This window comes from Ictidomys tridecemlineatus, chromosome 3 (genome assembly GCF_052094955.1).
Source record: "Ictidomys tridecemlineatus isolate mIctTri1 chromosome 3, mIctTri1.hap1, whole genome shotgun sequence".
NCBI classification, from domain to species: domain Eukaryota; kingdom Metazoa; phylum Chordata; class Mammalia; order Rodentia; family Sciuridae; genus Ictidomys; species Ictidomys tridecemlineatus.
In genome coordinates, this window is record NC_135479.1 from 214,760,509 (window position 1) to 214,784,100 (window position 23,592).

General features: G+C 59.5%; 2 protein-coding genes across 9 annotated transcripts in view; one reads left to right on the forward strand and one right to left on the reverse strand.

The window, feature by feature from the left end:
* Positions 1–3,357: 3,357 nt before the first annotated feature.
* Positions 3,358–10,940, reverse strand: Cfap410 (cilia and flagella associated protein 410). 5 transcript variants are annotated; one of them, XR_005734638.2, is made up of 9 exons: positions 10,711–10,940; positions 9,210–9,228; positions 8,345–8,391; positions 7,270–7,392; positions 6,918–7,147; positions 6,057–6,228; positions 5,300–5,393; positions 4,189–4,587; positions 3,358–3,471 (listed from the first exon to the last, which is right to left on the reverse strand). XR_005734638.2 is itself a non-coding variant. In XM_040287109.2 (8 exons), exons 1-8 carry the CDS (start codon positions 10,785–10,787, stop codon positions 4,459–4,461), a joined length of 888 nt encoding a protein of 295 aa, XP_040143043.2. In that variant the 5' UTR covers positions 10,788–10,940; the 3' UTR covers positions 3,358–4,458. The 5 variants fall into 5 exon arrangements, 4 of the variants coding, with proteins under 4 accessions (XP_040143043.2, XP_040143042.2, XP_005323493.1 ...); XM_040287109.2 differs by having other exon boundaries at positions 3,358–4,587; positions 5,300–5,390; XM_040287108.2 differs by having other exon boundaries at positions 3,358–4,587.
* Positions 10,941–16,469: 5,529 nt separating this feature from the next.
* The window catches only part of Trpm2 (transient receptor potential cation channel subfamily M member 2), a 53,119-nt gene continuing 45,996 nt past the window's right edge, over positions 16,470–23,592 (forward strand). The window contains exons 1-4 of one of the 4 annotated variants that reach the window (XM_040287114.2): positions 16,470–16,844; positions 19,140–19,391; positions 20,106–20,194; positions 23,348–23,516. In XM_040287114.2, the coding sequence (XP_040143048.2) occupies positions 19,227–19,391; positions 20,106–20,194; positions 23,348–23,516 (423 nt within the window). In that variant the 5' untranslated portion in view covers positions 16,470–16,844; positions 19,140–19,226. Of the gene's footprint in view, positions 16,845–19,139; positions 19,392–20,105; positions 20,195–22,508; positions 22,528–23,347; positions 23,517–23,592 lie in introns of those variants that run through there. The other 3 variants (XM_021725264.3, XM_040287115.2, XM_040287117.2) reach the window with 3 other exon arrangements.

The following is a 23,592-nucleotide window of genomic DNA, read 5'->3' on the forward strand; positions in this document are numbered from 1 at the left end:
AGGGCCCCACCCACAGTTTTCTCCAATCAGCTGGAGAGTGACTGTCCCCAGGGCCACCATCCCCATCCGAGTTCCTCCCTAGCCCTGCCCCGGGGACAGAAGGGGCTGCAGCCATACCCTGGTCAGCAGTTTCTGACCCATGTAGCCCCCACCCCTGACCTTAAATGGTCCCCTAGACTCGGCCTATGCTGAGGTCCAGCCCTGCAGCTGCTGGGGGCTGGGGTGCCTCACCACGGGGGGCTCAGTAATCCCACCAGGAGTCTGGGAGGCGGCTGCAGCCCTGCCCCTCATGGAGGCTGTGGGGGAGACACACTGCACTTGGGGTCACCTGCTAGCCGTGCACAGGGCTGTTCCAGAGCCCAGCTCACTGCACAAGCCACATTTCAGTGCCCTGTGATGACAGACACCAAGCCACAGAGCAGGGCCACTCTGGAGTGCGTGGAGGCTCAGGCTGTGGCTTCCCTTTGGAGGGTCCGAGTGGACAGGGCCTGTGGGGCAGCCCCAGGGCCAGGTGAGGGTGCTGGACCTTCCCTCAGGCTGCCCTTGGCAGGAGCCTTGGCCAGTTCCTCCCACAGGGCAGAATGCCTGGTGAGCTGGCCCCATGCTGGGCTCCAGTTGGCCAGCCACGTGGTGGCTGGTCTTAAGGGCCCAGGCCTCCTGGCTGCTCACTCCTGGACCTCTGCTGGAGAAGCCATGCTGGGCCTCTGGTCTTCTGACTGTTGGAAGTGGGTAATTCAGGGTCAGGCTGGGGAGAGGACATTTGCCTGACCCTGGGCCTGAGCTGAGTCTGGGAGCCTCAGTGAATGCTGTGGGGTGCCCGAGCCCCTTGGAAGAAACCCTGGCTATTACCCTGGGGGAGTGGCTGGGAGCTGCGGCAGGGGCCACCCAGATAGAGAGCGCTTGCCTGGCATCCACACCCAGACCCGCCTCTGTGCCGGCCCAGGCTGCTCACCCAGCACCACAGCTTCCCAGTCCCCAGGTGTCCTCCATTCCTCTGTCCTGCCTCTGGCAGTTGGCCACACTTCACCTCGTGACGTGCCCACATCAGGGCCCGAGAGCAGACCACATGCCACAGCTGTGCAGCTCCCACACTCCCCTGTAGGGGCGCAGACAGGGACAGCGGCCGGGCCTGGGAGGGCCTGAGGCCCAAGATGCTTCTCAGCAGAGCCGCTCTCGGAGGGGCCCTGGAGGGCAGGGTGGCCTGCGCAGGTGCAGGGGTGGGGAGAGCCTGGCGCTTCTCTGCTGCGTCCGGCTGCGTCCTCTCAGCACTCCAAGATTGGTTTTGGGGAAATGCTGACTCTTCTGTGAGTCTCCCTGGTCCTGAAATCTCCGAGGAGACCTCAGGGTGGTCCTGGAACTTGAGCAGCAGCCGGCCAACACAAGGCCTGGTGCCCGAAGGGTGCACAAGGCAGGGGTCCCCACTGGCTGGGGACAGTGCTAGGTGGCGTGCTGCAGAGCCTTCCTGGCAGACCTCCGTCTGTGTGCAGCAGCTCTTCATGGCTGGGGCAAAGTACCTGAGACAACCACTCAGGGGACAGATGGCTGGCTCAGGGTTCTAGAGGGTCCCGTCTAGGCAGCTGGCTCCATGGCTCCAGGTGAGGGGGAGGAAAGCCACTCAGCTGGTGGCAGCCAGGAAGCAGAGGAAGGGGCCAGGGACAGAGTCCCCAAGGCCACACCTCCAAGGACCAGGTCCCTTCAGCTAGGTCCCACCTCCCAGTAATGCCATCCAATCATTAACCACAGCTGAGGTCAGAAGCTCACGGACCTGTTGCTTCCCGAGAGCCCACCGGGGCACCAAGTACACTGGGCACTCTGCGGCTCTGGAGACCAGGACTCCCACACGGGTGCCTCTGGGGACATTCTAACTCCCCAGGCCCCTGCACACTTGTGCTCTTGACATCAGGAGCAGCCAGAAATGCCTGGCCCTGGCTCCCAGGTTCCCAGGACCGCCTTGGCCTTGCCACTCGGAGCATGGCCTTCTCCCTGTGCTGGCACAGCTGAGGGGACATCCATAGAGGGGACTCGGCAGGGGCTGAAGCTGAAAACAGGGCCTGCGGATGGACAGCACTGGATGTGACTTTGAGGCTCCACCAGGGCCACCCACGGGCCCACTTTGCTCCTCACAGAGGACCACCCTCCTTCGCAGGGGAGTAGCAGCTGGTTTTAGAAGTGCCCCACAGGCACAGAGTGAGGTGACTTCCCAGGGAACCTCTGAAAGCAGGCCTGCCACCGGGGCAGTGGACACACGGAGACCCGGTTCCACAGCAGGAAGCATTTCAGGAGCAGCACCCACAGGCTCAAGGGTCCTGTGCAGGGTGCAGGTGGGAGGCAGGCGCACAGCCAAGACCATGAAGGCCAGCCCTGAGTGCCCCATGGCAAGGCCACTGTGAGCCTCTGCCCCCTCCCAGGCTGGTGAAGGGGATTCAGCAGGTCTGCATGCCCAGCTGGCGACTTCGGAGCTGAAGGCAGTTCTGCAGCCCGGGGGGGCCATGTCCTGAGCACGTGGCAGCCCTCACTGCAGCGTCCCAGGTGATGGGCTCCAGAGCCCCACAGATCCCCCGTGTCTTCGTGGAGGATGGCTGTCAGGGAACAAGCACGCACCCTCACCAAGGGCAGCCTGAGGTTTGGGGACAAAGTGGGACATGCCCCACCATCCGGGAATCCTTTCTGCTTCCTGCTTCTCTGGAGAGCTCCCTGTGAGAACAGCAAGAGCACCAGAGTCCTGTCCTCCCCTGCTCAGGTGTGGCGTCCTGCCTGGAGGTGGGGGTTTCATGTCCAGACACTGAATCTGCAAGGCTCTGGTGGGAGCACTGGACACTTGTTCAGGTCAGTCAGATGTGGTCAGAGCATTATGGTGGCTTGGTTCCATTAGTGCACGCCACACTCTGGGGTCAGGACTCCATTCTCAGAGTGGACCCCTTAGCTTATCCTGCCAGATGCAGTGTAGAACCTGCCCAACTGTACAAAATCTTGGTGACCTGCCAGGGCCTTGGGTGATGCCAGATGTGGAGCCTGTCTCCTCCCCAGACAGCGCTCTAGGAGAGCAGTGGCCACCTCTGGCTGTGCTGCATACAGATTCTCAGTGAATGGTGCCTCCTGGGTCATAGCCCTCACCTGCACAGAACACTGTGAGGTCAGTTCCTGCTTTGGGGTCATCTAGAGAGACGTAAGTCCCACTGCAGCCTGGGGCCAGGCAATGGCGAGGGTCTCAAGGGGTAGCAGAGGGGAGGGCGAGCTGGCAGCGGTGTGCAAGGACGTGGGGCAGGAGGAGGCTAGGGCAGGCCCACCCCACAAGGCCCCCGGGTGGCCAGGCGTGCGGGGGTGGGGAGGGCCTCCTTCAGTTCACACGACCCTCTGTTCTAAAGATGGTGCTTTATTGAGAGCCTCTGGCACCTTGGGAAGTCACGTGTCCACACCAGACGTCCCCACACAGCGACTCCTTGGTTTCCACCCTCAGAGGTCACATCCGTTCTGAAAAACGTACCAGGTCACCCACCCACAAAGGTCCCTGCCTCCGCCCTGGCCCTCCATGAGTCCAGCACAAGGGCCTCTATGAGTTTCCAAGTCATGGTATGGCCATCTGCAAGTCCCCAGCCTTCAGGATGCTGGCCATTGCTGGCCCATGAGCCCAGGTGCTCTCGGTTGTGCAGGGACGGCTGCCTCACGGCTGTGGCTGCAGCCCCAGGAGGGAGAGGGCACACTTGCTCTCCACCCAGCCGCTGCCCTGTTATCTGGGATGGCTTTCTACCCCGCAGCTCTTTATATGTGGGATGCATCCTGGTCCTGGGGACACTGGGCTGGCCCCAGGCTGTGGCACTCCCACTGGGCCCCCAGCACCCTGTAAGGCCTGGGACCCTTCCAGAGGGAGGCGTGGGTGCAACCTGCACCCACCTGCCTGTGGCCACACTGGCCTGAGGCCATGTCCCTCACTCTGGCTCAGCACCTGCTGCCTCCTGCTGCAGGGTGCTTAAAAGGGGTCAGAGAAAGAAAAGCGAAGGCTGTCCTGCCCGTCCTGCTGTGGGAACCGCCTCTGGCTGGCAGCGGTGGCTGTGGTGTGGCGAGGTGCGGGGCAGCTGTCTAGGGGCCGTCACTCTGGAAGTCTCCCTGGGTGGCAGGACCTGCCCAGCGACTGACGACTGCAGTGGGAAAGGCCCCAGATCACTCCCTCAGCTGCAGAGACGCACTTACCTCTGAGGTCGAGGTCGCACCTGCCGCTCAGGGGATGCCGCTTCCAGGGCAGCTGGGAACAAGCTTTATTGGTGAGCACAGCCCGCAGAGGCCTCCAGACCCTGAGGCCCCAGAGCAAGTCCTGGACAGTCTGGTGCAGCCGGGTCGGCCTGCCTGACCTCGCCTGGTGTGGCGAGCAGAGAAGACTTTCCCGGTGGGGCCAAGCTTGAGGACGCAGCAGGATCCAGGGGTGGAGTGCATGGAGGGCCCGAGCTGTGGCCGTGCTGGTGGTCACTCTGTATCCTCTCGCAGCTCCTGCTGGTGAGGGGCCTGGAGTCGGATGCCCACAGCCTGTTGGATGGTCTCCAGCCCCTCTGTGTCCAGCTCCCGCAGCAGCAACAGGATGGCCGTCAGCACATTCTGGGGGCAGGAGAGTTGCTGACCTGGGGCCTGGCCAGCGGTACCCCTCACGGCTCAGCAGCTTGGGGCAGCTCCCTCCAGGCGGCCAACCGCACAGAGCACGGTGGGGAGAGTCCACAGAGGACACCAACGTGCTGCTGCACCCTGGCCTACCAGCCCTCGGTCTGTGCCCTTGCTTCAGCAGGGGACCAAGGCACAGAGGCTGAGGGTACCCACTGACCCACCCACAGCTGTCTGCATTCCCAAGAGGGGACAGGGCCGCTCTGACAACAGAGGAGGGAGGTGTCTGCACACAGGGCTGCTTGGGGCCTGCAGGCACATCCTGGATGAAGGACCTGCGCTGACCCTGACACCTGCACCACCCCATGGGGACCTGGGGCCATCTGTGTCCTTGCTGGACATGCTTGCAGGGGCAGGGCCACCTGAGGCAGGCTGGAGAGGATGAGGCCACCCACTTCCTCTCAGGGGCAAGTGTGTGACCCAAGGACCTTGCCATGCACTTGTGGACAACACTTCTGTCACTGGCCTACATTGCAGGGAGGTCTGTGGGGACAGGCTTGGAGCGTCAACAGGCTCAGATCTGAACCAGGCCCCCCGCCCTGGCCCTGGGGCTGGGTGTGCCTGTCCCACCTTGTTGCCAGCCGCTCTCCCCACAATGCCTGCATTCTGAGGGGGCAGCAGCTACCTGGCCAGGATGGCCTGTGTCACTCACCCTGTTCTTGTGGCTGCTGGAAGTGTCCCTCTGTGAGAAGGAAGGAAACTGGTCCTTGGCAGATGGCTTCAGGCTGAGGTGGCCCTGGCTGCTGCTGGTGAGAGGGGAGGGGAGGGCCTGAGGGGGTGGCATCTGTCACCTTGGCAAACAGTCCAGGAGACTGAACGCAGGAGTGGGAGTCCCTCCGCCATAGCAGGAAGTGGAAGGAAGGCCAACCCCAGTCCGGGGACTTTCCAGGTGGCTCCTGTGCAGCTCCTGAGGTGGCTCTGAGGCAGCCTCATTACTGCACCTGGTCTCCAAACTGCCAGGGCCCAGGGCCGAGAACCCAAGCCCACTATGACCCTGACCAGGGGTCAAGGCACCAGTGCTGGCCTGCAGCCGTCCACCACAGAGCTCATTCCAAACGTACTCACACAGTGCGGGCAGGGGCCTGGCCTGCTGAGTGGAGCTCAGCCTGGGCCACCCTCCTAGGACCACAAGAGCAGCAGGCTGCCCCCCGGAGCCCCTAAGTGCCGTAGGTCAGGAGAGCCGTAGGCCAGCAGGCCTCCCAGGGACAGTGGCCTCCTGCCGGGCGGGTGCTTCCCCTCCTGCTCCTGGCATGTGTGAGTTCTGAGTCAGCACTGGAAGTGACTGGGAGTCACTCCAGAGAAAAGAGAAGCCACCCAGAAAACGCCCCCTCACTTTCCAGACAGGAACCACAGCAAGCCCCTGGGACTCCCGAGGACCCGGGAGGAGGCCCACTCCCCTCCAGCCTCACTCTGCCTCCTCGACGTAGCTCAGCAGGTCCTGGCTGGTCTCCTGGCTGGAGCTGATGGAGCTCAGCGTGCAGGGTGGCTCCGGGTGGCCATTGTCCATGCCCTCTCTGTCTGGGGCAGCGGTGATCTCGTCTCCCTCCGTCAGCGCCCGGGCCAGCTCTTCTTCAGTCACGGCTGCGGGATGAAGGACAGGGAAGCCAGGGCATCAGACAGCCTCCCCCCAGTGACACACACTGCAGGCCCTGGGCCCACTGGGGCCTCCAGCACAGCCTGCTTCTGATGCAGGCAGGCTCTGTCCACTGACGGTCAGCCTTGCCCTCCGCACCTCAGTCAGTGGCCAGGGACTGCTTGTGTCAATTCCAGCATCTGCTGGGAGCAGAAACCCCTATCAAGACAAGAGTTTTTCTTTCATTCTTTTTGCGTGTGTGGTGCTGGGAGCTTTGCATGTGCTGAGCAGGGGCTTTGTCAGAGCTGGCCCCCAGCCCAAAAGGCAGGCCTTAAGAAAGAACAGACTGGGCTGGGCACAGTGTGTACACCTGTGACCCCAGCTGCCTGGGAGACTGAGGCAGGACGAGCAGAAGTTCAAGGCCAGCCCGGGCAACTTAGCAAAACTGTCCCAAAACAAAAAATAAAAATGGACGGTGGTGTGGCTCAGTGGTGACGCACCCCAGTTCTCAGATGGGCACCTGTACTGCATCCAGGCAGGTGACACTGACCCCTGAGAGGGGCCAAGCAGTGTAAGAGCTGCTGTGTGACGGAGGAGACCAGAGTACCGGGGTCACAGAAGACAGGAGGAGGCAGGCAGACCTCCCCCAGGGTCTGCTTCCTCATGCTGTGTGGCGGCCACAGGGCGGGACACTCACCTTGGTTGTCCAGCTTCTGCAGGCCAGGAAGGTTGCGCAGCACGGTCATCCGGTAGAGGTGGGGGCTGGAGCCGCAGCACGGGTTCTCGGCCAGCCACAGCACCCTGAGGTGCGGCAGGCCCTTCAGGTAGAAGAGCTCGTCCAGGCTGGGGATGCGGTTCCGCCTCACGTACAGCTCGCTCAGGCGCCGGCAGCGGCTCACAGGCTCCAGGGTGGAAACGCTGTTGACGCTGAGGACCAGGACAGGCAGTGCCCTGAGTGGGCTGGCTTCCAGGCAGGAAGGGGCCTCTGTGGCCATGGGTCCCGCCTCGTTCATGAGCACCTCCTGGGGTGGCTTCTCTTTTCTGCTTACCCTCGAGTCAAGGTCAGTGAAGACCCCAGCAGGGGAGAAAGCTTTAGGTACAAGGCCCCTTCGTGGAGGCACAGTGGTGGCTGGCCACGCAGGACCTGCTCCCGCCGCCCCTCCTCTGCACTCCTGTGGGAGGAGAAGTGCTTCGCCTTCCTCTACAGGTGAGGACACTAAGTCCCCCAAGGGATCCATCACTTAGTCCCAAAGCCAGCAGTGGCCAGAGCTCCTGGCAAAACCTACACATGGGCTCTGAGCCACCCAAAGCTCAGCAACGAACCCCGGATTAAAGGGAACAAAGGCGTGAGCGTAATGTCCATTCCCTCTGGAATGGACACATCAGAGAAGCAGAGAACAGAGCAGACCCCTGAAGGTGTCCACCCCACCTCTACAATTAACAGTGCCTTCGCGCCCAGGTGCTCAGCTAAGGGTGGCCGCGATCCTCCTGCATCCCAGGGGCCCAGCCTGATGTACCAGTCCTACCTGCAGCACTCCTTCCTGGGGGCTGCCCTGTGTGGGGCACACCCCAGGAAAGGGCAGTGGCGACACGCCAACCACAGAACACACCCAGTGTCTGCAGGCAGCCCCTCTAAAGTACCCGAGTGGGCAGGAGGGAGTCAGGGGCCACGAGGAGCTCTGTCCTTCCCCTCAAGCACTCCCCTCCCCGACTGCCTGAAATGCCAGCAATGACATTTGGCTTCAAGGTTGTGATAGTCAAGGTTTCCTTACTCGGCTGGAATCCAGTGCCTGGGAAGAGGGAACTCTTGCCAGGGAGAGGCCCTGGGATGCAGGGAAACTGGTGAGCTCCTGGAGGTGATTCAACCAGGAAGGCAGAAAAATTGGGACACTAGGTCCCTGGGGGTATACCTGGCCACGGTGAGGGCAGGCCAGGGCAGGCAGGGCTCATTATCAGGAGGCGCTGGGGGTACATGGGGAATCTGGCACCCTGCCCTCCAGAAGCCACCCTCCCAGACTGTGCTGAGTTTCCAGGTTGTCCCTCATCACTTGGTCCCACAGGAGGCACATGAAGCCATCCCCAGCTTCCACACCCCAGGGACTAGAGCAACGCAGGGCCAGGTACCTGAGCGTGATCACCTCCAGGCTGGGCATCTCCCGGCATATGGAAATCTAGGGAGGAAATGAACACGGCTGGCGAATATCACTTGGCACTGGTGCCTGATGTCACTTCTCCCAGGCCAGAGGAGAAACCTGTCAGAGCCTTGGTCTACTGCACTGTGGAACCCAGGGTGCATGACCGGGCCCAGCCAAGCTCTCAAAAGGACTTTATGGGGCATTCTGGGCTCAGTGTCATGCTGTCCTGTGCTGCCCAGACCTTCCCTCACTAAAGGGGAAACTTGTGCTGTGACATTTTAGAACAATGTCATTGACATCAAATGCTAATGGCTGTAGAGACAGAACACTACTCATTTACGTGCCTCAAAGGTCATCAGGCCAGGGGACCTCAAGATACCTTCCTGGGTCTGAGGACCTTTCTACTGACTGTCCCTGGGGTAAAAGAAAGGAACGAGCCCCTCCTGTCCCCAGAGCCAGCCCCGAATCTGGGTCTCAGACCATAGCAGCACCATCCACCCCAGGGAACTGGGCAGCTGCTGCTCGGCTGTATGCCAGTTGCGACGTTCAGGTCTTCATAGACCCACAGGCTCCAGCTCCCCACCCCTGGCTGCTCTCGGCCTGCTGTGGAGTAGGCTGGGGGCCTGACCAAGAGGAAGCCATGCATAGAGCCCCTGATGGCCATACGTCTCCTCAGAGGAAAACCAGTCCTCCCAGGACTGCTTCCCAAAGTACACTGTGACCGCTCCTCTGATAGGACCAGCAAGGGATGGGACAGAAGGACAGCCTTAGCTCTGCTGCTTTAACAATTCTCTAGTGGAGAGTTTACAGCTCTGGGGAGGGGACCATTTGGAGACCATCAAAGCAATACTCACATCAGTGAGACGGCTGCCCCTGGGGAAAGAAAAGACATACTTTAATCTTATTGGAGTTGAAAAAACAAGAATTTCAGGCTGGGGTTATGGCTCCCTGGTATAATGCTTGCCTAGCATGTGTGAGGCCCTGGGTTCAACTCTCAGCACCTCATGTAAAAAATAAAGGTCCATTGACAACTAAAAATATAAATAAAATAAAATCTGTATTCTGCTCCTTAGAGGCGAACAGTTAGTACCAGGAACCTTCATAGCCTATTCATGGGTTGCTACAGCTAAAATAACCTACATATTTTTAAAAAATCCAAAAATTGATGACCACTAGCCTTAAGATTCTATAATTTTAATGGCACAGTAAAAAATAAAGTTTACCTAGATAACTGGAAAAATGTGTCAAAACGATGAGGTTGGTGCTAGGGAATGTTTTTCAGACTAAGAAGCAGGAGTTGCACCCATTATAAGACACAAAAAGATTTGCTTAGTGTTCTAGTGGCTGAACAGCAGAAGGTTAATGTCCCTCACTGGTGTACACAAGGGAATCTTCATGAAAGGCCACATCTAAAGGCTAAACATGCAACTTATGAAGCCAGCATCAAAGGCCTGCAATGGGACTGTTGTTTCTCCCACAAAGAGAAAGCATTGACCACCACGTGCCAAACAAAGAAGGGCATTGCTGAGAGCCAAGGGCAGAAGGGAAACTGTGGCCAAAGCACCAGATGTGCCTGGCAGAGAGCAAGACTTTAATTAACACAGCAGAGCTGAACCACTCCAGTTGGTTTGCTGACACCACCAGGAGCAAGGGTCTGCCCTTGCGTAGCCCCCTCATTGGGGTGGAGTCTGCATTGGGTGGAGGAGTCTACTGAGTCCCCGGGGAACACCTGTAGTTCTCTCATGATCCAAGTGCAGGCTCCTGCTCTGGAAGCTCTGGTCTTCCTTGGCCAAGCCAGACTCAGCTGCCTGCCTTTAAGTCCACATGAATCCCATCGCATCTGTGTCCCCCCCTTGCTGCCACCCCCAGAGACGGTCGCTTGGGCACAGCATTCCCCCAGTATCTAGTAACCAAGGTGCTCAGTGACTTTACAAGCTCAGTTCTCTCCCTCCCTCTAGAAGAGGTAGCAATCATCTTGGCCTTCCACCTCATCAGCAGATCTGGTACTCAATGACTGGTGGCACCTTCCAATATCAACACATCTACAGAGAGGCCATGTGCCCCTAAAGCCACCTGAAAGCTACTCAGCTAGTCCAAAGGGCAATTGTGGCGGTGTCAGGCTAGGGCAGCGTGTGGGGAGTGGGGGGCGACGCAGACCTGCTCCAGGGGGTACAGGGGTGGGGAGCGGGTGAAAGCTCTGGGGTGACCTTTGTCCCTGATCACCAGGGCTTGCGCCGCCACGGCAGGACAGGCTGCGGCGGATACTCCGGGAGGATGTCGCTGACGGCCAGACTTCCCGCCCCCCGCCCCGGTGGACACGCCGCACGCGGGCAGCGCCTGCGGCCCCAGCCTCACCAGCAGTTGAGCTTCCGCACGCTGTGCAGCTCCGAGGCCTTGGCCCGGGACAGGACCATCTTCCGGGTCAGTTTCATGGCGGCCGCGCGGCGCGGACCAGGTCCCGGCCGTCGCCCCTCACCCCTCACCCTTCCTCGGGTAGCTCCTAGTCCCCCGCCCCCAGTTCCTCGCGGCCGCCGAAGACGGCTCCGTGGCGGCGCGTCTCTAGGGGGCGGAGCTTGCGTCGTCAGGGGCGGATGCTGCGAGCCCATTGGCGACGGGCAAGTGGGCGGTCCCGCGTCGGCGCAGTGAGGGCCCCTGGGCTCCCGCGGAGCGCGTGGCTCCGCCCCCCCTCGTTCGCCCCGCCCCCTGGTCACTTGAGGATCCGGCGTGTGTGCGTGGCGCTGGGTTCTGACGTGTTCTGACGCGGTACGAGTGCGCGCGGTGGGCGGCGCTCGGCGGGGTGCTTTCCGGTTGCAGAACCGCGGCCGGGCATGGAGGGGGCGGTCCCCTCGCTGCTCTGACCTACGCGACTTTAACTGTGAAACGAGGCCGGAGCAGCGCGCGCCTTGCGCAGGTTTCCTCCCCTTTCAGGAAAGGTGCCGAAGCCCCGCGGAGGCGCAGGTGCCCTGCTAGGGCGTCGGCTCCGGCGCGCTCCCGCCGGGCCCCGCTCACCCTCTGTAACCGGGGGGTTTGCTGCGAACAGTTCGCCTGGGTTCTGGTGTTGAGAAGCCTTTCCTCGGCCAGCCCCTGGGATGTGCCTAGCAGCTGTCCGGCGCGCCTCCAGTCAGGCTACCGCAAACTCGTTTATTCTGGAAAGCCTGTCTCGGTTCTTTTTAGGATGACAACTTAAACAGCGTCACCTGGGCCGTGGGGGTACCGCCCTGCGGCGTCTAGGTGGCTGCTTGAGGGCGTGGGATTAGTGGGAGGAAGTCCTGGTGAATTCAGGTTCTGTTAGAGTGGACTCTTAGCGTGTTGAATAGAACACGCTTTGGGTACTGTAGCTGGGGATCCGCTGCGTTTTGCCGAACCCCTTCCCTATACAGCTCCAGGCTAGACTTGACCCCGAAAGGTTGCATGAGACGTGATTTTTTTTTTAAACCAGAGACTGAACAGAGGGGCGCTTAACCATTGAACCACATCTCCAGCCCTTTGTATGAATGTATTATTTTGAGATATGTATTATTTTAAGTTGCCAAGGGCCTCACTGAGTTGCTGAGACTGGTTTTGAACTTGCCATCCTCCTGCCTCAGCCTCCTGAATTGCTGGGATTACAGGTTGCGTCATATTTGGAGGGCGCAGGAGCAGCAGCCGTGGTCACACAGGAAGGCCATCATGGTTAGAGATAGGGAGAGACATAGAATATGTTGTGTGCTCCTTGATCTGCAGCCACCTCTCCCCTCTCTGTGGTCCCGCTGTCCACTAGCAGTGTGGCCACCAGCATCCTTTACTGCAAACTCAGACAGGCACAGATGTCCTCACCAGGCCCCGTGATGGTCTTTCCTCCAGAGTTGAACATGCCCCAATCCCTGTGTCCCTGCAATTGCTTCCAACCTGCTTCCTGCTTCAGGAGGGCTGCTTAGGGACTGGCCCCACATTCTCCAACTTCTAGCTTCCTGTTTTCCTATCCTGCCACCCTCATGATGTCCAATTCCTGTAATAAATGTCTAATGTCAGAGTGCTTAAAAGGGATTTGTCTCTCTGAAATAGGCAGAAAAGTGACCCAAACTTGCCTAAACCAAAAATGAAACACAGACTCCCATGTCTGAGATGTCCAGGGTTGTGGCTTCAAGCATGGCTCCATCCAGGAGCCATGCCCACCCCTATGTTAGTCCCATTCTGATGCTCCCCACCCTCCAGATCCAGGCGTGCATCCTGACTGCTTTGGGTACAGCAGAAAGAATTCTTTTCCCAACTCCTGTACTCCAGGTTTGGGGATTGGTCCTATCTGAGTCATGGGCTGCTCTGAACGGGCCATGCCCGACTTGGAGCGTGAGGCTTGGAACATGAACAGGAAGCAGGTGTCAGTGTGCACAGCTGTGTGCCAGCTGAACTGCTTCAGGCCCAGTGTGTCACCTACCTCCCTGCCCAGGAAGCTCCTGGCAGCTCAGAGCTGATGTCTTCCCTGGACCTGTCTTATTTCTAGGATGCTGGCCCTGGGTCACACCCTTCCCACTAATCACTGGGTGATAATGGGAGGGTCCCTGGGTCAGACTCCAGGTGTCAGGGTGGCACAGCTATAAAGGCTCCTGGCCTCAGAGGGGCCATAGCCACACTTATGTCATGGGACATTGCCCCTGCTCCTGTGTCCTGTTCTGGTGGTGACCGTGAGTACTCTTCCCCCTGCCCAGTAACCTCCCAGGGTAAAATGCCTGCTTCCCAGGGAATGAGGGCTGCCTGAATGGAAGGCCCCCTCTTTCCTCACCAGTTAGGCTGCCTGGACTCCCCTTGCCACTGGATGGGGTTCTGACACTCATGGCTAGGTGCATTTGTTTTCTCCCAGTTCTGAGGGTTAAGGACTCTGGGGCAGCAGACTGGGGTGGCCTGGCTTGGACCTCTCCTAAGTATGCCTGGGCAGTGGTCTCATCAGATGGAGGGACTCCGTGCATTGCTGGCCCTACCTCCCACTCTCTCTTGCCACCACCTCTGGCTCTTGTCACCACCCTGGCCTTCCTGTTGTTCCCCAAGTGCAGAAGTGTGCCACCCCTAGCCTGTGCGCTTGCTTTGGCCTGTGTCCAGAGATACTCAGGCAGTTCTGTGGCCATGCCATCACTTCCTCCAGGTCACTGCTCAGAAAGGCCTCCGGCCAGGCCTGGGACCATGCCTGCTGCTCTCCAGCTCCTCTGGATTCTTTATGATATCTGTTGCAACTGGAGATGATTCTCCCGCTTGTGTTCTGTTCTCGGTGTCTCCTGTGGGCTGCAGGCCATGATGGCAGCAGCCTGTCTCCTTCCTGAGTTGGCACAGGGCTGAGGCTTCCAGGAACTGCTCTCCCACTGACCCACTGACAATGCAGGGTCCACAGCTGCCTTCAGGTGCAAGCTGGATGGGTCACCTGACAGTTCCCAGCTAGGAGCCTTGGGCAAGTTTTCCATTTCTCTGAGCCCCAGCCCCTCCTCAATGGGTGGGGGATGTCAGTTTGTTCAGTTCACTTTAACAGAGTGCCATGGACTGTGGGCTGAAGTGACAGACTGTTATTACTCAAGGTTCTGGAGGGTGGAGTCAAAGTCAAGGTGCCAGTAGAGCTGGTGTCTGGTCCACCTGCTATCTCTGTCCTCATGGACAGGAGAGAAAGACTAGCAGGCCATCTGTGTCTCCTCTTATTAGGATGTTAATCCCACGTTGAGGGCCCCACTCTCATGACCTAATATCTTCCAAAAGGGACTCAATGCCATCACATGGGGAATGGGGAGGCACACACACACCATCGTTCATCACGAGGGATGAGGTTCCTTCTCGCCACGTGTGGTGGTGAGAACCACAAGTGCACCTGGAGAGCCCTGCAGGGAGGGTATGCTCAACCAGCTATGGGCCTGCCTGCCCTCTGCTGCCAGAAGACCTACACCGCTGGCCAGAGTCAGGAAGGAACAGCAGTGTTTTAGACCTCCAGGGCAAATCCTAGTTGTGGTGGGAGAGAAGAGCAGCTCAGATTTGTTGATTTATATTCAGAGTGTCCTCAGAGATCTTTCTGGCCTTGGGTCACTCCCAGATCTGCTGTCACTGTAGTTATAAAGAGGTTCCACCTGTTATTGAAGTCCAGAAAACATGCCATGAGCTGACTTTGAACCCTTGTGGGGTGCTCTTCTTTGCCACTTCACATTGCAAGAGCAGTTCTCTTTGCTGAGATGTTTCTGGAATGAAGTTGACTTGCTGATCACAGAGATGAAGGAAAATAAAGATGTTCCAGACTGAAGTCCACTTCTTTAGACCATGGATCCAACCCCAATGTGGTTCTCCTCCTGTATTTGTAAATAAAGTTTTATTGACACACAGAGGCACCAATCCATTTTTTGCAGTGCCTATGGTTGCTTTACTGCAGCAGAGGCAGAGGGGTGCAGCTGCACAGAGATCGTAAGATCTGCTTGCAAAGTTTGCAGTAGTTATTACCTATCCCGACACAGGAAAAGTTTGCTGGTGCTCCTTTGTCCTCAGACCCCACCGCCTTTTCCCTCTGCTCTGGTCTCAGGACCCAGCAGCCTGCTTTTCCTTGCTCCTGTGCAGCCACGTGACCAAAGTGTGTTAGATCACATTTTTTTTTTCCCACCAGTTGTGGTTTTTCTCCTTGCTGCCAGAGCAGGGGGCTTTTTATCTTGGGCATAATGTCCATGCCATGAAAAACTCCTTGTGCTGAACATTTCCTGCATCGGAACCTGAGGCAGCTCTCCACGCAGATCAGAACATGCTGCCTTCCTGCTTTATGGTTGGTGCCCCTTTTGTTTTTATGGGAAGAATGTTTCATAATTGCCATTGCAGTGGCTTCTGGAAGATTGTATGGCCTTCTTGTAAAGCATGTGATTTTTCTCTAGAAATGAAGGAGACTCTCTGGGGCAACACAGGCACAGAGGTTTCATCAGAGATGCTCAGTTGATTAACCACTTCACCTTAAATGACTCTCCCGTAGAGGCCCTGGGATACTTGGAAACCAAAGTCCAGGTTGTCCATTCGATGGCTCTGTAGTTATGACTGCCTTATGAAATATTAACTACCCACAGAGTTTCAGTTAGTGGATGGCTCTCGGGCCAGCAGCTACCTGGGGAAGGAGCACTGGATGCAGCTTACTGACATGGCGGACTCCATCTTCTTCCTGTCTAAGACTCCCCTCTGGGGCATGGCGGGTGTCAGGATTCTCTGTGGTAGCTGGCTCTCATGGAGCACTTCCTACTGGCCAGGCTCTGGGAAGACAGGGGTGCAGGGGCTGGAGGTCTGAGCTCTCACAGTGTGCAGCCCTCAGAAAAAGCCACCGCATGGAGACTCACTAGTGCAACGGTCCACGGTGCCAGCTGCTCTGGAGGAGAGGTCCCAGTTACGTTTGCGAGTATGTCACAGTGTTCTGAAAACACAATAAAGTGCTGCACTATGCAAGGGGTGACACCTTTCCCACAGCGTCATAGAAAGTGGCAAGTTTGGGGACCTCCCTGAGCCTCCGGTGCCTGGCACTGCTGAGTGGCCCCCTGCAGAGGGCAGGAACAGGCCAAGGAGTAGGTTGTGGGCAGGAGTCTGGAAGGTGGGCAGTGTTCCCAGGGAAGGAGAGGAGGGGCTAGTCAGGCAGAAATCTGTGGACAGACCCGCACCCCCACCACTGGATCAGACACTCCAGGACCCTCTACATTCCCTAACTGTGAGACCACCAGGGCTCAGGAATGCCAGCAGGGCATTTCCCGCTGATGTTGGGGAAGAAGGCAGAACGGGTCTGTGGGGTGAAACATTGGTGTCTGGGTGGCCTGGCTGCTTTGAAAGCCACTGTGACAACGCAGTCCCTGATATTCCCCCAGCTAGCACAGGAGCCCAGCAGTGCAGCCCCATGGCCAGAGGCTGATGGTCGGTAAGCGTGATCTTGCTGGCTTTTTCTGCCCGTCCCCGGTATGACAGACCTGGAAAGCAGGACCCGAGGCAGCCCCTCTCTTGGGGTCCCAGTCTCAATCCCTGGGAATGGTCTCTGGCTTCAGGTCACCACCTGTGTGAGGCTGCTGCCAAGGATTTTGGGCAGGGCTTCCTGAGGCCATAGTGGGGCCACTCACCCTTGCCCATGTGCTCCTGGGACGGCCCTGTCTCTCCCCTCCCCCGAGCGGTTCAGGGTTTGGAGGCCATCATTGCAGTCCACATGTATCCTTCCAGCGACATTTGCCACTGACCCCGGGAAGGCTTGAGTGCCAGGTCCCAGGGTGAAAGGGAGACCAACCGCAAGTGGGGCGGTTGGGGAGAACTGTTCACGACTTTACTCTTCCCGTCTGAGTGACGCAGAGTGCGCTGCGGGTGACTCCGACTGCGTCGGATACAGGGCGCACGCACGCTCGGCGGGGAGATGCGGGTGGCGCGGCAGAGCCGGGGCAGCGGTCCTGCGCCGCGGTGCGAGTGAGGCCGGGACGCGGAGCCTCCCGGCAGGTGTGCGTGTGCCCTGGGACTCAGCGCGGCAGGTGCAGGGGCGCGAGCCAGGGGTAGGGAGTGTGGGGCGGGTGGCGGCGCGGGCCGGGGAGGGGTTGTCAGGGTGCAAGGGAGCGGGAGGCGCGGGTAGGGCAGAGGGTGCCGGGAATGATGCTCGGGCGGCGCAGTCTGGGCGCTGGTGCAGGGGCGCGGGCCTGGGTGGGGGAGGGTGCACCCTTCAGAGACGCAGGGCGGGTGAGTTCAGGGGCTGGCGGGCGGGGGTCCGAGGCACCCGCTGCGGTGCGGACCCCGCGCCGTGGTCTCAGTGCCCTCCAAGGCCATCTGTCTGCAGACCCTGTGCAGCCCTGGCAGGGGGTTGGTGGGAGGATGAAGGGCTCAGTTAATCTGGATTCCTGCTCTGGATCCCCGCGTCCTGTGCCCTCCACCTGTGCTCAGCTATTCCCTGTCCCCCCAGTGCTTCTACAGCCAGGTGTTGAGGATGCCCAGAGACCTCCCAGAGAGGGCAAGAGGCCACAGAGTTTACAGTGAAGGGGCCAGTCAGTGCCCCTTGTATGTCCTGGTGTCTGTTTTGGGGGTGGGGTAGGAAGCCCTGGGTTTGTATGAGGTCTGCGGTCCCTGATGGGGTGGTCTTGAAGGCCAGGCTGGGCTGGGGAGCTGCTGCTCTGTGGCTACTAGGGGAGGATGTGGCAGTGCCCTGCCCCCCAGCAGCTGGGCTCTTTCCTGGGGGTCCGCCAGCACATGGGCCGTGACCCATGCCTCCCTACTCTAGTAGAGCAGCTTCCAGCTCCTGTCAGGCCCTGGCCGGGTGCATTTACTGCTGTTTGTGGAAGGTCCTGAGACCAAGCAGGCGTGCTGTTGAATCCCCGGTCTACACGTTTGCCCCCGGTGCTCTCCACACAGACATCTGTCCAGGTGCCTCCGGAGAAGCTAGCTATCAACCAGGGTGGCGGGGGCTGCTTTCAGGTGGTCCATGAAGAAAGCCTGTGACTCCGAGGACAGAAGAACCCTGAGAAGGGAGAAGGGCCTTCACATGGTTGTCACCAGCCCTGGGTCCAGGGCTCTCCCAGCCCACCCTGCTGCCCTGGTTCCTGTTGGGCAGCGGGAGAGGTGCGCTGCTGGTGGTCACAGTGTGGCTTCTGACCTGGACTGCTGTCGGGGCAGTGAGGCTGGACGTGCCCCTGGGTCAATGGCAGCGGGGTTGGAGGAAAGGACCCCACAGATGTGCAGGGGTGGCCAGCGGTCTGCGGAGTGGGACTGTGAACGCAGGCCCTCCAGGGTCCTCCGTCCTGCGCTCTTCCCACTAGTCCGGGCCCTAGGGGCTAGTGTGGATGGGCGGCTTTCCCTCTTTGTCCTGCCTCCCTCAGCAGTGGGTGGGAGGCAGCTGGCTGCTCTGCAGGGGAGCAGGGGCTCTGAAAAGGCCACCGGGGAACAGGTGGCTCCTTGACCTCAGAGCTGGACCTGGTGGCTGGCTGCCTTCCCGGGGCCAGGGCTGGGAGTGCAGGGGCCCCCGGGTACATGGGGAGGAGGAGGCAGAGCCACGGCCCAGGAGCCTCTGCCACGGTCAGCAACCAGTGGCGGAACCCCCAGACCTGACCCTGAACTGTGGGCCTGGAGAGTGAGGGACTCAGGGAGTAGGGACGAGTAGGGGTCAGCCTGCCCAGGTCACCATGTGTGCTGAAAGTGATGTGGCCAGAAGGGTTCTGGGACGGGGGGACAAGACTTGTAGCCAGCCCTCCCTCCTGAGGGTAGGGCTGTCTTCACAGAAGGCCTTGAGAGGATGCCTGGGGACAGCCTGGCCCAGGTGTGGGCACATCTGTGGTGGGAAATGAGGACCCAGTGGCCTTCTGGAGCTTTAGCAATGGAGACCCCAGCCAGGGAGAAAGGCCTCAAGAAAAGGAGACCTGTCCTAGCCAGTGCCCCTGTCCCCAGCGTGGCCTCTGCAGTGCTTCCCGAATCTGACCTGGGGCAGCAGGGGCTTTCCTTTTAGAAAACGAAAGAGGGATGTCTGGAACACGAGATGCAGGGTGCACCCCGGGGCAGAGGCTCCAACTTCCCCCGCCCGCCATCTTCTGCACCCCCTGAGTTCACACAGGGAGCAGGGGGATGGAGCTGGACAGGGGTCTGAGGTTGCAGTCATCATGAAGGCCCCTGTGAATGGGCCTGGGGAGTCCCGTTGTGTGTGCCCTTCCAGGCCTCCCCGGGACCTGGCGGCGCCCCAGCATCATCGGGCTGGGAAAACGTGGGACCCAGTGGGGGAGAAGCGGATGAGGCTTCCCTGTGAAGAAACATGCGGCTGGGTCCTTTCAGAACATCCGTCTCCTCTTCCTCTTTCTGATCTATTTCAACAGCCTCCCGTGGAGTGTTTGCAGAAACCCCAGCCTTGCAAACCTCCTTAGGGAGGAGGCAGCAGGGTTAAGCCAGAGTCGGGGACCAGGATGGAACCTTTGGCCCCAAGGAGAGCTGGCTCTGAGCAGGAGGAGGGCTTCGGGGTGCCACCCAGGAGGGTCGCTGATCTGGGTATGCTCCCCCATCTCCGGCGAAGCCACAGCAGCCTTTGCAAGAGCAGAAGACTGCAGTGTCCCCTCAGCAGCAGTGAAAAGGTAGGCTTCTGCCTGGCCACCTGCAGCCAGCCCGTGTGACCACAGCAGCAGCCAATGCACCACCAGCCGGGTCAGCCAAGCCTCACGTGACCACGGAGATGGCCCGTTTCTTTCCTGGACCGGGGTCTGCTGACCGTGGGGTCAGCCCAGAAACGTGCTTTGGGAGAGGAGAGTCAGGGAGAGGGAGAGGTGGCTGGGCTTACTCACCCTCTGCGATCACACAACCATTTCCCCTTGTCTGCTCCGAGGCCACTGGGAGAAGGCTGAGCTCCCGACTGGCACGGTGGAGCCCCTGCCTCTCCTTACCCACCCCAGTGATTTCATACCCCTTACCAGGTGGCCTGGGGCAGGGCCCTCGGGTCCCAGGCAGCTCCATGTGTGCACTGTGTTGAAGCACTGCTGGAGTTGGGCAGTTGCCACGTCAGGCAGGCTGCATGGGGCCCAAGTCAGGTGCCCAGGCTCTCACCCTCCCGCCTCATGCGGGGTTCCCAGGTGACGCTGGCCTGTGCGCTGGGCGGTGCTGTGCCTACTCGGATGTTCATTCCTCTCTCCTGAACCCACGCCCGGAAGCCCTGGGCCAGGGCACTCCTAACCTTCAGTGTGGCCCTGAGTCCTCACAAGCCCTCAGGCAGCAGAGCCATGGTCGAGGATGTGCACCCGTGGGGGTGAGTGGTGGGTGGGCTCTGGATCTCAAAGGGTCCTCTTTACCCCCAGCAAGAAAATCTCAGTTCATGGATCCCTGAAAACATCAAGAAGAAAGAATGCCTGTATTTCGTGGAAAGCTCCAAACTGTCCGATGCCGGGTGAGTGCTGTGCTTTGGGACTGAGGCCTCCCTCTCCTTCCTCTGGTCCCGTGGAAGGACCCTGTGTCCAGGCCAGGCTGAGAAACCCTGAAGCATCTCCATTTCACCCCCGGAGCCTTTTGGGGGAACAGGCTGAGCCTCATCCTGCTTGGCAGATGGGGAGACCCCAGGGTAGAGGGTTTGGGTGACTTGTCCAGGGTGGTGATGTGGCTGCCCTGGACTGAGGCCCAGGTTGGGGCTCCAGCTCTTGCCCCAGAGCATCTTGTTTCCTTGGAAGAGAGAGCTGTGGCGTCCAGGAATGGGAAAGGGTCCTGGGGGACGTCCACAGTCCAAGTCCCCCTTGGAGGTGGAGGGGCCAAAGTCTAGAGAGTCCCAGCTGTCACAAGGGCCCCTGCTACCTTCCCCTCTCCCTGCTGGAGCCCACTGCTTGGGTGGGGCTGCTACCCCATGTCCAGTGCACTGCTGGGTGGACAACTCCCCAGCAGGGGCTGCCCATGAGTTGGTGAGCAAAGGGCATTGTGAGGCAAACAGCAGGTCCATTCCTGTGCCCAGGACTGCAGAGCACCCGGCAGCACTGCCCACTTGGGGTGCCTCCCTCCAGCCCTGCCCTGCTGTGTGCTCCTCTCCCTCCTCCCTGGGGAATCCCACTAGTCCTCGGAGGTTGGTTGCATATGCCAGTTCTGCCATGTGGTCCCCTAGACCACGAGCCGGGAAGTAGTAGGCCCTGCACATGTGTCCTCTGCTCTTATCTCTGTGGCCACTGCCCTGTGGCTGGGGCTCGGCAGGTGTCAGTCCTGCTAGTTGCAAGCTCTGTTGAGACTGGGACTAAAGCAGTGTCACTTTCTATGCCAGGTGTCTGGCTGCCACTTATAAGCTGACTCAGAAGGAGCCATGTCCTGTGGTGGGAAAGAGGAGGAGCAGGGTGCAGAATCAAACGTGACACAATAATGTCACCCCAGGCTCTGTGGTTCGCCCAGGTGTGGTCACTGTGAGTGCCTGTACACCAACCTTGCTCCAGCCTGGCTCCTCTCCAGATAAGAGCCACAATTCTCCCCAGGTGGTGACAGGGACAGGTCCTTGAGGGTGAGAAATTTGCCACCAAGCTCACCTCATAGCTTTGTGGCCAGTTCCCTGAGTACTCCTGGCGCTTCACAGGCGTGTCCAGTTCACCGCCGCTGGGTCTGATGGTGCAGGGTGGCTTTCCACGGTCCCAGGTCTCTCATCCATTCAACCAACCTCAGACGGAAAACATTTGAAAAAAGACATTCCACCTGTCCTGAACACTGCAGATTTGTTCTTGTCTGCATGTCTTAACCGCACAGTGTAACGACTATTTATGTAGCGTTCGCATTGTATCAGTGTCATAAATAACCCAGCTGACTTAAGCACACGGGGATGGTGAGGTGCTATGCAAATGCTGCCCATTTTGTCAAAGGGACTTGAGTGTCTCTGGTTTTATGGGAGTCCGGGAACCCGCCCCCCCATGGATACGGGGGCCACTCTGTAGGAGAGGGTAAGGGGTCCCACAGGCAGCGTCCCGACAAACCCAGTGAGGATGCACGGCTGCTCCCAAAAGCTGGCTCTGCTCAGAGGTGGAGCAAGAGAAGCCCCCATCCTCGGGACAGGCGGGTCCCAGAGAGAAAGGGGCTGTGGATTGGGGCAAGGAAGGCAGTGTACACTTGCTTCTGGGTCCCCTAGGCCATACCACATGTTCAGTGACCCACTGAGACTCGAGGGCCTCTGTGGTGGTGGTCAGGGCTGAGGTTCGTATCAGCAAAGCTCCCTGCTCCAGAGGTGAGTAGGAGCAACTTGTTGACAGTTGGCCGCAGCCCAGGTGGGCACTGGGCTGGTCATGTAGCTCTTGCCAGCAACCACCCAAATTGCCGGCTCCCGGAAGGAAACAGGTGTTCCGCATGAGCCACGTGGGCTGTGGGGGCAGGCTGGGCCCCATGAACACGGGGGCTGGGGGGCAGGCCCCCTAGAGATGGCCCAAGGCCTGCTGCCTGAGCTCTCTCCTGCAGTCTCTCTGCCCTCTGGGTCAGGGGGCCAGGTGCTCTGCACTGTCCTGCCCTAGGAGTGGATCAGAGCTCCCTCTGTTCTGCAGACAGACAGGAGCGGAGGAGCTGTGCCCGTCCTTCCCAGCACACAGCTGGGGGACGCGTCTACCAATGTGCCTGGAATGTTTCCGCCCCTTCTGACGGCGCTCAGCTGGGCACCGTGTGTCTCCTGTCCTTCTGCACCTCTGCCCCTCGTCTGCATCTCTCCTTCCTGTTTGTCACAGTTGCCTCTGACCTTGGTCATGCCTCCTGACACCAGCAAACACAGAGGCCGAGGTGGGGCTCTGGAGGGTCTCTGACCACTTAATTTGGTCAACAGTCGTGGTGCAGCTCCCTGCCCTAGCCCCCTGGGGAACCCCAGGGATGAGCTCTAACCTCAGAGGCCAAGAGCCTCTGGGTCCTCATCCCAGGGACTTGTTCCTGCCTTGACCAGGACACCATCCGTAGAATGAGGTCCTGTGGGTGTGGGCCAAGATCCTCGCCAGCCTAAACCTGCCCCGTCTACCTTGGTCTCTACATTTTGCAGGGTGGGGGCCAGGAGTGTATTAACTTTAATTGTAATGATGGGGAATTGAGAGTCAGAAGCGCCCAGGACCCCAGAGTGGACAGGGGCAGGACCTGGTCCTGTTTCCCCGGTTTAGTTGGTTTAGTCGGCTCGCCCTGCGCTACGTGGGTCCGGTTTCATCTGGGTGAGGTTTTTCCTTTGAACTCTGTATTTAGTTAACTAGGTCATTTGTTAGCAGCAAAAGCAGAAATCTAAAATATATGTTGATTCTCAATTTAATGAGATAAAGAGCAGTGAGTCGATCTCTCCTTGCTCCGGAAACCCTAATGAATAGCAGGAAAGGAGTAAAAAGATTCCGTCTTAACCTGAAGCTCTCCTGAGGGAGGATCCTGGCCTGGGGGGGGGGGTGGTGTTTGCGGCTCCTGGCAGCTGGCAGGAAGGGTGCAGTTCCCTCCCTGCCTGGCCCTGCTGATGCTGTCTGGCTGGAGGCAGGGAGCCTCCTAGCTGCTGGCCACGTAAGTCCTGGCCCTCCCTGGGCCCTCTGTCCCCTGGGAGCAGGCGCCTCACTCCTGCTGGTGGCTGTCTTTGCAGAAAGGTGGTATGTGAGTGCGGCTACACTCGGGAGCAGCACGTGGAGGAGGCCACCAAGCCCCACGTCTTCCAGGGCAAGGAGTGGGACCCAAAGAAGCACGTGCAGGAGATGCCAACCGACGCCTTTGGTGACATCGTCTTCACGGGCCTGGGCCAGAAAGTGGGGAAGGTTGGTTTGGCCACTCTGGTGCACCTCCCTGGGCGGAGCAGGTGACAGCGGGTGAGGGACGGGACGGGCCAGGAGG

Bases quoted from the DNA above. Each gene is read 5' to 3' on its own strand.
- Cfap410 (XM_040287108.2), bottom strand. From the start codon at position 10,787: ATGAAACTGACCCGGAAGATGGTCCTGTCCCGGGCCAAGGCCTCGGAG. The intron at 7,393-8,344 runs GTACCTGGCCCT...CTCCTCCCACAG, and splicing joins CTGGAGGTGATCACGCTCAG to GAGTGCAGAGGAGGGGCGGC. The intron at 6,229-6,917 runs GTGAGTGTCCCG...TTCATCCCGCAG, and splicing joins GCAGAAGCTGGACAACCAAG to CCGTGACTGAAGAAGAGCTG.